Here is a 17,274-nt window from a genome sequence, read left to right as displayed (position 1 = left end):
ATATTTGATAAAATGATCAAAATAGAGAATTCAGAAATAGATCCATTTTTCAGCGTAGAACTTCATTGATGTATCGTTACATTGAAGTACGTTCTTGGTACAATGACTTGAACCCAAACAGATATGTTGCTAGCATGTGAATCTAAGTTGTAAAATTTTACCAATAATATTTGAAGCTAATTGATTGATGTATATTCAGGAATGGGAGGTTATCCTACAAGGAACTATTATTCACTGTGAGATGAAATTTTGCATTATTCTGAAGGCCCCTCATGCAGCACTTAGCTGAGAAATATTAATATCTGTCCTGAGATGAAGACACATTAAGCTTAACTAAATACATAGGTATTCTTTTATGAGTATTGAACTGCATTAACAGTGTAGTTTCAGCGCCTGTATGCAATGAGTTTACAATAGCATGTATATTTTTGTTCATGTAGATTCGCAGGGAAACTCTACAAATGCTAAAAGTGATCCTAACAATAAAATGGAAGAACAGGGAACCGACGGTGTAAACAATGAAGAAAATAGTAAGTTGCGCAAAGCTTTCATATATTTGCCGAAGGAATGTGGGTAATTTTGACAGATCGTACATTTATTAGCATCATTAATTGTCCTTGGTATGATGCTAATGCTGGTTCTGGAATTGCTGCAATCCGTGTGGTTTAGGTACATCCACAGAGCTGATCGGGAGGCAGTTTCTGGTTTTCAAGCCAGTGCCCATGAAGGATTGACACATATTTCCCAGTCCGGATTTTGTAAGTCTTAGAGAGGAAGTTGAATGTTTTGGTGTGCCCCTCTACCTGCTTCCCCTCCTTATCTAGATCCCAATGGTTGTGTATTTGGAAGATTCCCTTGAGGAAGCAGTATTTAACCAAATAAAAAGAAATACAATTTATTGATGATGTGGAATGTAGGAGAATGTTCCAGTTAGCAAAATCTCATTGATGATGTAGGCCTAGCTCAGTGATGATGTAGGCCAACAGTTTTTTTTAAGATTGACACACTAAACAAAATGAGAAGCAAAGGTGAACAGAACAATCTTGTTGTTTGGACCCTTTCTTGGCTCCCTCTATCATGCTCTGAGTGATCAGGTGCCACTGGAATGTTCTTGGCCAAGCTCTAGGTGGATATCACTCATGCAGAATTGCAGCAACTGAAGGCCTGCCCCATTAGTGCAAATGGAGATTCCCTGTCCTTTGGAACAGATCAGGACTTGTCTATTTAGACAAAGTTAGCATTCACTTTGCTGTTTTCCTTCTGTCACATTATCAATACTGGACTTGAGGAGCAAAAATTCAGCTTGTCTAATTGGGTGGAGGTTCCTTTCTCAGAAAGGATTGAAAATAATCCAGTTGAGATATCATTTTTTGCTTGATGTTATGTTAAGGACAGAGAACACATAATAAAGAAGGGATGTAGAGACGTCAGCAGAAAGAAGGCATGCTAGTGGAAGTACTGAAAAAGTAAATATACTAAGGGATTGCAATGGATGGTGGAGGCAATAGTTGTAATGAAATGGCTTATGTACTCTTTGAAATGGAGAAAATATGAATTGTTTTCCACTAAAGCATCAAAAGCACAAAGTGCCTTCTCATATTCATGGATGTATTAGCTCCATTATTCAGAAACCTGGTCTGTCAGTCAGTGGGAAATGTGTTGATGTTCCAGTCCAGGACTTGAGCAGATATCTTGTCTGAAAACTAACTCATTTTGGATGGAATGATGAATTCACACACTGGTCATAATATTTGATAAAATGGTCAAAATAGAGAATTCAGAAATAGATCCATTTTTCAGCGTAGAACTTCATTGATGTATCGTTACATTGAAGTACGTTCTTGGTACAATGATTTGAACCCAAAAAGATATGTTGCTAGCATGTGAATCTACGTTGTACAATTTTACCGATAATATTTGAAGCTAATTGATTGATGTATATTCAGGAAAGGGAGGGAAGCCTACAAGGAACTATTATTCACTGTGAGATGAAATTTTGCATTATTCTGAAGGCCCCTCATGCAGCACTTAGCTGAGACATAATATTATCTGTCCTGAGATGAAGACACATTAAGCTTAACTAAATACATAGGTATTCTTTTATGATTATTCAAATGCATTATCAGTGTAGTTTCAGCTCCTGTATGCAATGAGTTTACAATGGCATGTATATTTTTGTTCATGTAGATTCGCATGGAAACTGTTCAAATGATAAAAGTGAACCAAAAACTAAAACGGAAGGCGTTCATAATAACAATCCAGAAGGCGTTCATAATAACAATCCAGAAAACTGTAAACAGGGAACCGACGGTGTGAACAACGAGGAAAATGGTAAGTTGCGCAAAGCTTTCATCTATTTGCCGATGGGATGTGGGTAATTTTGACAGATCGTACATTTATTAGCATCATTAATTGTCCTTGGTATGATGCTAATGCTGGTTCTGGAATTGCTGCAATCCGTGTGGTTTAGGTACATCCACAGAGCTGATCGGGAGGCAGTTTCTGGTTTTCAAGCCAGTGCCCATGAAGGATTGACACATATTTCCCAGTCCGGATTTTGTAAGTCTTAGAGAGGAAGTTGAATGTTTTGGTGTGCCCCTCCACCTGCTTCCCCTCCTTATCTAGATCCCAATGGTTGTGTATTTGGAAGATTTACCTGAGGAAGCAGTATTTAACCAAATAAAAAGAAATACAATTTATTGATGATGTGGAATGTAGGAGAATGTTCCAGTTAGCAAAATCTCATTGATGATGTAGGCCTAGCTCAGTGATGATGTAGGCCAACAGTTTTTTTTAAGATTGACACACTAAACAAAATGAGAAGCAAAGGTGAACAGAACAATCTTGTTGTTTGGACCCTTTCTTGGCTCCCTCTATCATGCTCTGAGTGATCAGGTGCCACTGGAATGTTCTTGGCCAAGCTCTAGGTGGATATCGCTCATGCAGAATTGCAGCAACTGGAGGCCTGACCCATTAGTGCAAATGGAGTTTCCCTGTCCTTTGGAACCAATCAGGACTTGTCTATTTAGACAAAGTTAGCATTCACTTTGCTCTTTTGCTTCTGTCACATCATCAATACTGGACTTGAGGAGCAAAAATTCAGCTTGTCTAATTGGGTGGAGGTTCCTTTCTCAGCAAAGGATTGAAAATACTCCAGCTGAAATATCTTTCTTTAGCTTGATGTTATGTTAACGACAGAGAACACATAATAAAGAAGGGATGGAGAGAAGTCAGTAGAAATAACACATGCTAGTGGAAGTGCTGAGAAAGGAAATATACTAAGGGATTGCAATGGATGGTGGAGGCAATAGTTGTAATGAAATGGCTTATGTACTCTTTGAAATGGAGAAATGATGAATTGTTTTCACTAAAGCATCAAAAGCACAAAGTGCCTTATCATATTCATGGATGTATTAGCTCCATTATTCAGAAACCTGGTCTGTAAGTCAGTGGGAAATGTGTTGATGTTCCAGTCCAGGACTTGAGCAGATATCTTGTCTGAAAACTAACTCATTTAGGATGGAATGATGAATTCACACACTGGTCATAATATTTGATAAAATGATCAAAATAGAGAATTCAGAAATAGATCCATTTTTCAGTGTAGAACTTCATTGATGTATCGTTACATTGAAGTACGTTCTTGGTACAATGATTTGAACCCAAAACGATATGTTGCTAGCATGTGAATCTACGTTGTACAATTTTACCAATAATATTTGAAGCTAATTGATTGATGTATATTCAGGAAAGGGAGGGAAGCCTACAAGGAACTATTATTCACTGTGAGATGAAATTTTGCATTATTCTGAAGGCCCCTCATGCAGCACTTAGCTGAGAAATAATAATATCTGTCCTGAGATGAAGACACATTAAGCTTAACTAAATACATAGGTATTCTTTTATGATTATTGAACTGCATTACCAGTGTAGTTTCAGCGCCTGTATGCAATGAGTTTACAATGGCATGTATATTTTTGTTCATGTAGATTCGCAGGGAAACTCTACAAATGCTAAAAGTGATCCTAACAATAAAATGGAAGAACAGGGAACCGACGGTGTAAACAATGAAGAAAATAGTAAGTTGCGCAAAGCTTTCATATATTTGCCGAAGGAATGTGGTAATTTTGACAGATCGTACATTTATTAGCATCATTAATTGTCCTTGGTATGATGCTAATGCTGGTTCTGGAATTGCTGCAATCCGTGTGGTTTAGGTACATCCACAGAGCTGATCGGGAGGCAGTTTCTGGTTTTCAAGCCAGTGCCCATGAAGGATTGACACATATTTCCCAGTCCGGATTTTGTAAGTCTTAGAGAGGAAGTTGAATGTTTTGGTGTGCCCCTCTACCTGCTGCCCCTCCTTATCTAGATCCCAATGGTTGTGTATTTGGAAGATTCCCTTGAGGATGCAGTATTTAACCAAATAAAAAGAAATACAATTTATTGATGATGTGGAATGTAGGAGAATGTTCCAGTTAGCAAAATCTCATTGATGATGTAGGCCTAGCTCAGTGATGATGTAGGCCAACAGTTTTTTTTAAGATTGACACACTAAACAAAATGAGAAGCAAAGGTGAACAGAACAATCTTGTTGTTTGGACCCTTTCTTGGCTCCCTCTATCATGCTCTGAGTGATCAGGTGCCACTGGAATGTTCTTGGCCAAGCTCTAGGTGGATATCACTCATGCAGAATTGCAGCAACTGAAGGCCTGCCCCATTAGTGCAAATGGAGATTCCCTGTCCTTTGGAACAGATCAGGACTTGTCTATTTAGACAAAGTTAGCATTCACTTTGCTGTTTTCCTTCTGTCACATTATCAATACTGGACTTGAGGAGCAAAAATTCAGCTTGTCTAATTGGGTGGAGGTTCCTTTCTCAGAAAGGATTGAAAATAATCCAGTTGAGATATCAATTTTTGCTTGATGTTATGTTAAGGACAGAGAACACATAATAAAGAAGGGATGTAGAGAAGTCAGCAGAAATAAGGCATGCTAGTGGAAGTACTGAGAAAGTACATATACTAAGGGATTGCAATGGATGGTGGAGGCAATAGTTGTAATGAAATGGCTTATGTACTCTTTGAAGTGGAGAAAATATGAATTGTTTTCCACTAAAGCATCAAAAGCACAAAGTGCCTTCTCATATTCATGGATGTATTAGCTCCATTATTCAGAAACCTGGTCTGTCAGTCAGTGGGAAATGTGTTGATGTTCCAGTCCAGGACTTGAGCAGATATCTTGTCTGAAAAATAACTCATTTTGGATGGAATGATGAATTCACACACTGGTCATAATATTTGATAAAATGATCAAAATAGAGAATTCAGAAATAGATCCATTTTTCAGCGTAGAACTTCATTGATGTATCGTTACATTGAAGTACGTTCTTGGTACAATGACTTGAACCCAAACAGATATGTTGCTAGCATGTGAATCTAAGTTGTAAAATTTTACCAATAATATTTGAAGCTAATTGATTGATGTATATTCAGGAATGGGAGGTTATCCTACAAGGAACTATTATTCACTGTGAGATGAAATTTTGCATTATTCTGAAGGCCCCTCATGCAGCACTTAGCTGAGAAATATTAATATCTGTCCTGAGATGAAGACACATTAAGCTTAACTAAATACATAGGTATTCTTTTATGAGTATTGAACTGCATTAACAGTGTAGTTTCAGCGCCTGTATGCAATGAGTTTACAATAGGCATGTATATTTTTGTTCATGTAGATTCGCAGGGTAACTCTACAAATGCTAAAAGTGATCCTAACAATAAAATGGAAGAACAGGGAACCGACGGTGTAAACAATGAAGAAAATAGTAAGTTGCGCAAAGCTTTCATATATTTGCCGAAGGAATGTGGGTAATTTTGACAGATCGTACATTTATTAGCATCATTAATTGTCCTTGGTATGATGCTAATGCTGGTTCTGGAATTGCTGCAATCCGTGTGGTTTAGGTACATCCACAGAGCTGATCGGGAGGCAGTTTCTGGTTTTCAAGCCAGTGCCCATGAAGGATTGACACATATTTCCCAGTCCGGATTTTGTAAGTCTTAGAGAGGAAGTTGAATGTTTTGGTGTGCCCCTCTACCTGCTGCCCCTCCTTATCTAGATCCCAATGGTTGTGTATTTGGAAGATTCCCTTGAGGAAGCAGTATTTAACCAAATAAGAAGAAATACAATTTATTGATGATGTGGAATGTAGGAGAATGTTCCAGTTAGCAAAATCTCATTGATGATGTAGGCCTAGCTCAGTGATGATGTAGGCCAACAGTTTTTTTTAAGATTGACACACTAAACAAAATGAGAAGCAAAGGTGAACAGAACAATCTTGTTGTTTGGACCCTTTCTTGGCTCCCTCTATCATGCTCTGAGTGATCAGGTGCCACTGGAATGTTCTTGGCCAAGCTCTAGGTGGATATCACTCATGCAGAATTGCAGCAACTGAAGGCCTGCCCCATTAGTGCAAATGGAGATTCCCTATCCTTTGGAACAGATCAGGACTTGTCTGTTTAGACAAAGTTAGCATTCACTTTGATGTTTTCCTTCTGTCACATTATCAATACTGGACTCGAGGAGCAAAAATTCAGCTTGTCTAATTGGGTGGAGGTTCCTTTCTCAGAAAGGATTGAAAATAATCCAGTTGAGATATCATTTTTTGCTTGATGTTATGTTAAGGACAGAGAACACATAATAAAGAAGGGATGTAGAGAAGTCAGCAGAAATAAGGCATGCTAGTGGAAGTACTGAGAAAGTACATATACTGAGGGATTGCAATGGATGGTGGAGGCAATAGTTGTAATGAAATGGCTTATGTACTCTTGAAGTGGAGAAAATATGAATTGTTTTCCACTAAAGCATCAAAAGCACAAAGTTTCTTCTCATATTCATGGATGTATTAGCTCCATTATTCAGAAACCTGGTCTGTCAGTCAGTGGGAAATGTGTTGATGTTCCAGTCCAGGACTTGAGCAGATATCTTGTCTGAAAAATAACTCATTTTGGATGGAATGATGAATTCACACACTGGTCATAATATTTGATAAAATGATCAAAATAGAGAATTCAGAAATAGATCCATTTTTCAGCGTAGAACTTCATTGATGTATCGTTACATTGAAGTACGTTCTTGGTACAATGACTTGAACCCAAACAGATATGTTGCTAGCATGTGAATCTAAGTTGTAAAATTTTACCAATAATATTTGAAGCTAATTGATTGATGTATATTCAGGAATGGGAGGTTATCCTACAAGGAACTATTATTCACTGTGAGATGAAATTTTGCATTATTCTGAAGGCCCCTCATGCAGCACTTAGCTGAGAAATATTAATATCTGTCCTGAGATGAAGACACATTAAGCTTAACTAAATACATAGGTATTCTTTTATGAGTATTGAACTGCATTAACAGTGTAGTTTCAGCGCCTGTATGCAATGAGTTTACAATAGCATGTATATTTTTGTTCATGTAGATTCGCAGGGTAACTCTACAAATGCTAAAAGTGATCCTAACAATAAAATGGAAGAACAGGGAACCGACGGTGTAAACAATGAAGAAAATAGTAAGTTGCGCAAAGCTTTCATATATTTGCCGAAGGAATGTGGGTAATTTTGACAGATCGTACATTTATTAGCATCATTAATTGTCCTTGGTATGATGCTAATGCTGGTTCTGGAATTGCTGCAATCCGTGTGGTTTAGGTACATCCACAGAGCTGATCGGGAGGCAGTTTCTGGTTTTCAAGCCAGTGCCCATGAAGGATTGACACATATTTCCCAGTCCGGATTTTGTAAGTCTTAGAGAGGAAGTTGAATGTTTTGGTGTGCCCCTCTACCTGCTGCCCCTCCTTATCTAGATCCCAATGGTTGTGTATTTGGAAGATTCCCTTGAGGAAGCAGTATTTAACCAAATAAAAAGAAATACAATTTATTGATGATGTGGAATGTAGGAGAATGTTCCAGTTAGCAAAATCTCATTGATGATGTAGGCCTAGCTCAGTGATGATGTAGGCCAACAGTTTTTTTTAAGATTGACACACTAAACAAAATGAGAAGCAAAGGTGAACAGAACAATCTTGTTGTTTGGACCCTTTCTTGGCTCCCTCTATCATGCTCTGAGTGATCAGGTGCCACTGGAATGTTCTTGGCCAAGCTCTAGGTGGATATCACTCATGCAGAATTGCAGCAACTGAAGGCCTGCCCCATTAGTGCAAATGGAGATTCCCTATCCTTTGGAACAGATCAGGACTTGTCTGTTTAGACAAAGTTAGCATTCACTTTGATGTTTTCCTTCTGTCACATTATCAATACTGGACTCGAGGAGCAAAAATTCAGCTTGTCTAATTGGGTGGAGGTTCCTTTCTCAGAAAGGATTGAAAATAATCCAGTTGAGATATCATTTTTTGCTTGATGTTATGTTAAGGACAGAGAACACATAATAAAGAAGGGATGTAGAGAAGTCAGCAGAAATAAGGCATGCTAGTGGAAGTACTGAGAAAGTACATATACTGAGGGATTGCAATGGATGGTGGAGGCAATAGTTGTAATGAAATGGCTTATGTACTCTTGAAGTGGAGAAAATATGAATTGTTTTCCACTAAAGCATCAAAAGCACAAAGTTTCTTCTCATATTCATGGATGTATTAGCTCCATTATTCAGAAACCTGGTCTGTCAGTCAGTGGGAAATGTGTTGATGTTCCAGTCCAGGACTTGAGCAGATATCTTGTCTGAAAAATAACTCATTTTGGATGGAATGATGAATTCACACACTGGTCATAATATTTGATAAAATGATCAAAATAGAGAATTCAGAAATAGATCCATTTTTCAGCGTAGAACTTCATTGATGTATCGTTACATTGAAGTACGTTCTTGGTACAATGACTTGAACCCAAACAGATATGTTGCTAGCATGTGAATCTAAGTTGTAAAATTTTACCAATAATATTTGAAGCTAATTGATTGATGTATATTCAGGAATGGGAGGTTATCCTACAAGGAACTATTATTCACTGTGAGATGAAATTTTGCATTATTCTGAAGGCCCCTCATGCAGCACTTAGCTGAGAAATATTAATATCTGTCCTGAGATGAAGACACATTAAGCTTAACTAAATACATAGGTATTCTTTTATGAGTATTGAACTGCATTAACAGTGTAGTTTCAGCGCCTGTATGCAATGAGTTTACAATAGCATGTATATTTTTGTTCATGTAGATTCGCAGGGTAACTCTACAAATGCTAAAAGTGATCCTAACAATAAAATGGAAGAACAGGGAACCGACGGTGTAAACAATGAAGAAAATAGTAAGTTGCGCAAAGCTTTCATATATTTGCCGAAGGAATGTGGGTAATTTTGACAGATCGTACATTTATTAGCATCATTAATTGTCCTTGGTATGATGCTAATGCTGGTTCTGGAATTGCTGCAATCCGTGTGGTTTAGGTACATCCACAGAGCTGATCGGGAGGCAGTTTCTGGTTTTCAACCCAGTGCCCATGAAGGATTGACACATATTTCCAAGTCCGGATTTTGTAAGTCTTAGAGAGGAAGTTGAATGTTTTGGTGTGCCCCTCTACCTGCTTCCCCTCCTTATCTAGATCACAATGGTTGTGTATTTGGAAGATTCCCTTGAGGATGCAGTATTTAACCAAATAAAAAGAAATACAATTTATTGATGATGTGGAATGTAGGAGAATGTTCCAGTTAGCAAAATCTCATTGATGATGTAGGCCTAGCTCAGTGATGATGTAGGCCAACAGTTTTTTTTAAGATTGACACACTAAACAAAATGAGAAGCAAAGGTGAACAGAACAATCTTGTTGTTTGGACCCTTTCTTGGCTCCCTCTATCATGCTCTGAGTGATCAGGTGCCACTGGAATGTTCTTGGCCAAGCTCTAGGTGGATATCACTCATGCAGAATTGCAGCAACTGAAGGCCTGCCCCATTAGTGCAAATGGAGATTCCCTGTCCTTTGGAACAGATCAGGACTTGTCTATTTAGACAAAGTTAGCATTCACTTTGCTGTTTTCCTTCTGTCACATTATCAATACTGGACTTGAGGAGCAAAAATTCAGCTTGTCTAATTGGGTGGAGGTTCCTTTCTCAGAAAGGATTGAAAATAATCCAGTTGAGATATCAATTTTTGCTTGATGTTATGTTAAGGACAGAGAACACATAATAAAGAAGGGATGTAGAGATGTCAGCAGAAATAAGGCATGCTAGTGGAAGTACTGAGAAAGTATATATACTAAGGGATTGCAATGGATGGTGGAGGCAATAGTTGTAATGAAATGGCTTATGTACTCTTTGAAATGGAGAAAATATGAATTGTTTTCCACTAAAGCATCAAAAGCACAAAGTGCCTTCTCATATTCATGGATGTATTAGCTCCATTATTCAGAAACCTGGTCTGTCAGTCAGTGGGAAATGTGTTGATGTTCCAGTCCAGGACTTGAGCAGATATCTTGTCTGAAACCTAACTCATTTTGGATGGAATGATGAATTCACACACTGGTCATAATATTTGATAAAATGATCAAAATAGAGAATTCAGAAATAGATCCATTTTTCAGCGTAGAACTTCATTGATGTATCGTTACATTGAAGTACGTTCTTGGTACAATGATTTGAACCCAAAAAGATATGTTGCTAGCATGTGAATCTACGTTGTACAATTTTACCAATAATATTTGAAGCTAATTGATTGATGTATATTCAGGAAAGGGAGGGAAGCCTACAAGGAACTATTATTCACTGTGAGATGAAATTTTGCATTATTCTGAAGGCCCCTCATGCAGCACTTAGCTGAGAAATAATAATATCTGTCCTGAGATGAAGGCACATTAAGCTTAACTAAATACATAGGTATTCTTTTATGATTATTGAACTGCATTACCAGTGTAGTTTCAGCGCCTGTATGCAATGAGTTTACAATGGCATGTATATTTTTGTTCATGTAGATTCGCAGGGAAACTCTACAAATGCTAAAAGTGATCCTAACAATAAAATGGAAGAACAGGGAACCGACGGTGTAAACAATGAAGAAAATAGTAAGTTGCGCAAAGCTTTCATATATTTGCCGAAGGAATGTGGGTAATTTTGACAGATCGTACATTTATTAGCATCATTAATTGTCCTTGGTATGATGCTAATGCTGGTTCTGGAATTGCTGCAATCCGTGTGGTTTAGGTACATCCACAGAGCTGATCGGGAGGCAGTTTCTGGTTTTCAAGCCAGTGCCCATGAAGGATTGATACATATTTCCAAGTCCGTATTTTGTAAGTCTTAGAGAGGAAGTTGAATGTTTTGGTGTGCCCCTCTACCTGCTGCATCTCCTTATCTAGATCCCAATGTTTGTGTATTTGGAAGATTCCCTTGTCGAAGCAGTATTTAACCAAATAAAAAGAAATACAATTTATTGATGATGTGGAATGTAGGAGAATGTTCCAGTTAGCAAAATCTCATTGATGATGTAGGCCTAGCTCAGTGATGATGTAGGCCAACAGTTTTTTTTAAGATTGACACACTAAACAAAATGAGAAGCAAAGGTGAACAGAACAATCTTGTTGTTTGGACCCTTTCTTGGCTCCCTCTATCATGCTCTGAGTGATCAGGTGCCACTGGAATGTTCTTGGCCAAGCTCTAGGTGGATATCACTCATGCAGAATTGCAGCAACTGAAGGCCTGCCCCATTAGTGCAAATGGAGATTCCCTGTCCTTTGGAACAGATCAGGACTTGTCTGTTTAGACAAAGTTAGCATTCACTTTGCTGTTTTCCTTCTGTCACATTATCAATACTGGACTCGAGGAGCAAAAATTCAGCTTGTCTAATTGGGTGGAGGTTCCTTTCTCAGAAAGGATTGAAAATAATCCAGTTGAGATATCATTTTTTGCTTGATGTTATGTTAAGGACAGAGAACACATAATAAAGAAGGGATGTAGAGAAGTCAGCAGAAATAAGGCATGCTAGTGGAAGTACTGAGAAAGTACATATACTAAGGGATTGCAATGGATGGTGGAGGCAATAGTTGTAATGAAATGGCTTATGTACTCTTTGAAGTGGAGAAAATATGAATTGTTTTCCACTAAAGCATCAAAAGCACAAAGTTCCTTCTCATATTCATGGATGTATTAGCTCCATTATTCAGAAACCTGGTCTGTCAGTCAGTGGGAAATGTGTTGATGTTCCAGTCCAGGACTTGAGCAGATATCTTGTCTGAAAAATAACTCATTTTGGATGGAATGATGAATTCACACACTGGTCATAATATTTGATAAAATGATCAAAATAGAGAATTCAGAAATAGATCCATTTTTCAGCGTAGAACTTCATTGATGTATCGTTACATTGAAGTACGTTCTTGGTACAATGACTTGAACCCAAACAGATATGTTGCTAGCATGTGAATCTAAGTTGTAAAATTTTACCAATAATATTTGAAGCTAATTGATTGATGTATATTCAGGAATGGGAGGTATCCTACAAGGAACTATTATTCACTGTGAGATGAAATTTTGCATTATTCTGAAGGCCCCTCATGCAGCACTTAGCTGAGAAATAATAATATCTGTCCTGAGATGAAGACACATTAAGCTTAACTAAATACATAGGTATTCTTTTATGAGTATTGAACTGCATTAACAGTGTAGTTTCAGCGCCTGTATGCAATGAGTTTACAATAGCATGTATATTTTTGTTCATGTAGATTCGCAGGGTAACTCTACAAATGCTAAAAGTGATCCTAACAATAAAATGGAAGAACAGGGAACCGACGGTGTAAACAATGAAGAAAATAGTAAGTTGCGCAAAGCTTTCATATATTTGCCGAAGGAATGTGGGTAATTTTGACAGATCGTACATTTATTAGCATCATTAATTGTCCTTGGTATGATGCTAATGCTGGTTCTGGAATTGCTGCAATCCGTGTGGTTTAGGTACATCCACAGAGCTGATCGGGAGGCAGTTTCTGGTTTTCAAGCCAGTGCCCATGAAGGATTGACACATATTTCCCAGTCCGGATTTTGTAAGTCTTAGAGAGGAAGTTGAATGTTTTGGTGTGCCCCTCTACCTGCTGCCCCTCCTTATCTAGATCCCATTGGTTGTGTATTTGGAAGATTCCCTTGAGGAAGCAGTATTTAACCAAATAAGAAGAAATACAATTTATTGATGATGTGGAATGTAGGAGAATGTTCCAGTTAGCAAAATCTCATTGATGATGTAGGCCTAGCTCGGTGATGATGTAGGCCAACAGTTTTTTTTAAGATTGACACACTAAACAAAATGAGAAGCAAAGGTGAACAGAACAATCTTGTTGTTTGGACCCTTTCTTGGCTCCCTCTATCATGCTCTGAGTGATCAGGTGCCACTGGAATGTTCTTGGCCAAGCTCTAGGTGGATATCACTCATGCAGAATTGCAGCAACTGAAGGCCTGCCCCATTAGTGCAAATGGAGATTCCCTATCCTTTGGAACAGATCAGGACTTGTCTGTTTAGACAAAGTTAGCATTCACTTTGATGTTTTCCTTCTGTCACATTATCAATACTGGACTCGAGGAGCAAAAATTCAGCTTGTCTAATTGGGTGGAGGTTCCTTTCTCAGAAAGGATTGAAAATAATCCAGTTGAGATATCATTTTTTGCTTGATGTTATGTTAAGGACAGAGAACACATAATAAAGAAGGGATGTAGAGAAGTCAGCAGAAATAAGGCATGCTAGTGGAAGTACTGAGAAAGTACATATACTGAGGGATTGCAATGGATGGTGGAGGCAATAGTTGTAATGAAATGGCTTATGTACTCTTGAAGTGGAGAAAATATGAATTGTTTTCCACTAAAGCATCAAAAGCACAAAGTTTCTTCTCATATTCATGGATGTATTAGCTCCATTATTCAGAAACCTGGTCTGTCAGTCAGTGGGAAATGTGTTGATGTTCCAGTCCAGGACTTGAGCAGATATCTTGTCTGAAAAATAACTCATTTTGGATGGAATGATGAATTCACACACTGGTCATAATATTTGATAAAATGATCAAAATAGAGAATTCAGAAATAGATCCATTTTTCAGCGTAGAACTTCATTGATGTATCGTTACATTGAAGTACGTTCTTGGTACAATGACTTGAACCCAAACAGATATGTTGCTAGCATGTGAATCTAAGTTGTAAAATTTTACCAATAATATTTGAAGCTAATTGATTGATGTATATTCAGGAATGGGAGGTTATCCTACAAGGAACTATTATTCACTGTGAGATGAAATTTTGCATTATTCTGAAGGCCCCTCATGCAGCACTTAGCTGAGAAATATTAATATCTGTCCTGAGATGAAGACACATTAAGCTTAACTAAATACATAGGTATTCTTTTATGAGTATTGAACTGCATTAACAGTGTAGTTTCAGCGCCTGTATGCAATGAGTTTACAATAGCATGTATATTTTTGTTCATGTAGATTCGCAGGGTAACTCTACAAATGCTAAAAGTGATCCTAACAATAAAATGGAAGAACAGGGAACCGACGGTGTAAACAATGAAGAAAATAGTAAGTTGCGCAAAGCTTTCATATATTTGCCGAAGGAATGTGGGTAATTTTGACAGATCGTACATTTATTAGCATCATTAATTGTCCTTGGTATGATGCTAATGCTGGTTCTGGAATTGCTGCAATCCGTGTGGTTTAGGTACATCCACAGAGCTGATCGGGAGGCAGTTTCTGGTTTTCAAGCCAGTGCCCATGAAGGATTGACACATATTTCCCAGTCCGGATTTTGTAAGTCTTAGAGAGGAAGTTGAATGTTTTGGTGTGCCCCTCTACCTGCTGCCCCTCCTTATCTAGATCCCATTGGTTGTGTATTTGGAAGATTCCCTTGAGGAAGCAGTATTTAACCAAATAAGAAGAAATACAATTTATTGATGATGTGGAATGTAGGAGAATGTTCCAGTTAGCAAAATCTCATTGATGATGTAGGCCTAGCTCGGTGATGATGTAGGCCAACAGTTTTTTTTAAGATTGACACACTAAACAAAATGAGAAGCAAAGGTGAACAGAACAATCTTGTTGTTTGGACCCTTTCTTGGCTCCCTCTATCATGCTCTGAGTGATCAGGTGCCACTGGAATGTTCTTGGCCAAGCTCTAGGTGGATATCACTCATGCAGAATTGCAGCAACTGAAGGCCTGCCCCATTAGTGCAAATGGAGATTCCCTATCCTTTGGAACAGATCAGGACTTGTCTGTTTAGACAAAGTTAGCATTCACTTTGATGTTTTCCTTCTGTCACATTATCAATACTGGACTCGAGGAGCAAAAATTCAGCTTGTCTAATTGGGTGGAGGTTCCTTTCTCAGAAAGGATTGAAAATAATCCAGTTGAGATATCATTTTTTGCTTGATGTTATGTTAAGGACAGAGAACACATAATAAAGAAGGGATGTAGAGAAGTCAGCAGAAATAAGGCATGCTAGTGGAAGTACTGAGAAAGTACATATACTGAGGGATTGCAATGGATGGTGGAGGCAATAGTTGTAATGAAATGGCTTATGTACTCTTGAAGTGGAGAAAATATGAATTGTTTTCCACTAAAGCATCAAAAGCACAAAGTTTCTTCTCATATTCATGGATGTATTAGCTCCATTATTCAGAAACCTGGTCTGTCAGTCAGTGGGAAATGTGTTGATGTTCCAGTCCAGGACTTGAGCAGATATCTTGTCTGAAAAATAACTCATTTTGGATGGAATGATGAATTCACACACTGGTCATAATATTTGATAAAATGATCAAAATAGAGAATTCAGAAATAGATCCATTTTTCAGCGTAGAACTTCATTGATGTATCGTTACATTGAAGTACGTTCTTGGTACAATGACTTGAACCCAAACAGATATGTTGCTAGCATGTGAATCTAAGTTGTAAAATTTTACCAATAATATTTGAAGCTAATTGATTGATGTATATTCAGGAATGGGAGGTTATCCTACAAGGAACTATTATTCACTGTGAGATGAAATTTTGCATTATTCTGAAGGCCCCTCATGCAGCACTTAGCTGAGAAATATTAATATCTGTCCTGAGATGAAGACACATTAAGCTTAACTAAATACATAGGTATTCTTTTATGAGTATTGAACTGCATTAACAGTGTAGTTTCAGCGCCTGTATGCAATGAGTTTACAATAGCATGTATATTTTTGTTCATGTAGATTCGCAGGGTAACTCTACAAATGCTAAAAGTGATCCTAACAATAAAATGGAAGAACAGGGAACCGACGGTGTAAACAATGAAGAAAATAGTAAGTTGCGCAAAGCTTTCATATATTTGCCGAAGGAATGTGGGTAATTTTGACAGATCGTACATTTATTAGCATCATTAATTGTCCTTGGTATGATGCTAATGCTGGTTCTGGAATTGCTGCAATCCGTGTGGTTTAGGTACATCCACAGAGCTGATCGGGAGGCAGTTTCTGGTTTTCAAGCCAGTGCCCATGAAGGATTGACACATATTTCCCAGTCCGGATTTTGTAAGTCTTAGAGAGGAAGTTGAATGTTTTGGTGTGCCCCTCTACCTGCTGCCCCTCCTTATCTAGATCCCAATGGTTGTGTATTTGGAAGATTCCCTTGAGGAAGCAGTATTTAACCAAATAAAAAGAAATACAATTTATTGATGATGTGGAATGTAGGAGAATGTTCCAGTTAGCAAAATCTCATTGATGATGTAGGCCTAGCTCAGTGATGATGTAGGCCAACAGTTTTTTTTAAGATTGACACACTAAACAAAATGAGAAGCAAAGGTGAACAGAACAATCTTGTTGTTTGGACCCTTTCTTGGCTCCCTCTATCATGCTCTGAGTGATCAGGTGCCACTGGAATGTTCTTGGCCAAGCTCTAGGTGGATATCACTCATGCAGAATTGCAGCAACTGAAGGCCTGCCCCATTAGTGCAAATGGAGATTCCCTATCCTTTGGAACAGATCAGGACTTGTCTGTTTAGACAAAGTTAGCATTCACTTTGATGTTTTCCTTCTGTCACATTATCAATACTGGACTCGAGGAGCAAAAATTCAGCTTGTCTAATTGGGTGGAGGTTCCTTTCTCAGAAAGGATTGAAAATAATCCAGTTGAGATATCATTTTTTGCTTGATGTTATGTTAAGGACAGAGAACACATAATAAAGAAGGGATGTAGAGAAGTCAGCAGAAATAAGGCATGCTAGTGGAAGTACTGAGAAAGTACATATACTGAGGGATTGCAATGGATGGTGGAG

At 38.0% G+C, this 17,274-nt stretch overlaps 1 protein-coding gene across 1 annotated transcript in view; it reads left to right on the top strand.

Annotated features, from left to right (window-relative positions):
• Positions 1-12,858, top strand: part of LOC121282818 (uncharacterized protein DDB_G0290685-like) — a 98,272-nt gene extending 85,414 nt beyond the window's left edge. Inside the window, exons 19-25 of the mRNA XM_041196633.1 lie at positions 441-530; positions 3,990-4,079; positions 5,737-5,826; positions 7,483-7,572; positions 9,229-9,318; positions 10,976-11,065; positions 12,722-12,858. Coding sequence (XP_041052567.1) covers positions 441-530; positions 3,990-4,079; positions 5,737-5,826; positions 7,483-7,572; positions 9,229-9,318; positions 10,976-11,065; positions 12,722-12,858 — 677 coding nt within the window. The remainder of the gene's footprint in view (positions 1-440; positions 531-3,989; positions 4,080-5,736; positions 5,827-7,482; positions 7,573-9,228; positions 9,319-10,975; positions 11,066-12,721) is intronic.
• Positions 12,859-17,274: the final 4,416 nt, after the last annotated feature.

Source organism: Carcharodon carcharias, chromosome 10 (genome assembly GCF_017639515.1).
Source record: "Carcharodon carcharias isolate sCarCar2 chromosome 10, sCarCar2.pri, whole genome shotgun sequence".
NCBI lineage: Eukaryota > Metazoa > Chordata > Chondrichthyes > Lamniformes > Lamnidae > Carcharodon > Carcharodon carcharias.
Note: the sequence above shows the minus strand (reverse complement) of the source record. Positions and strands in the feature narration are given on the sequence as shown.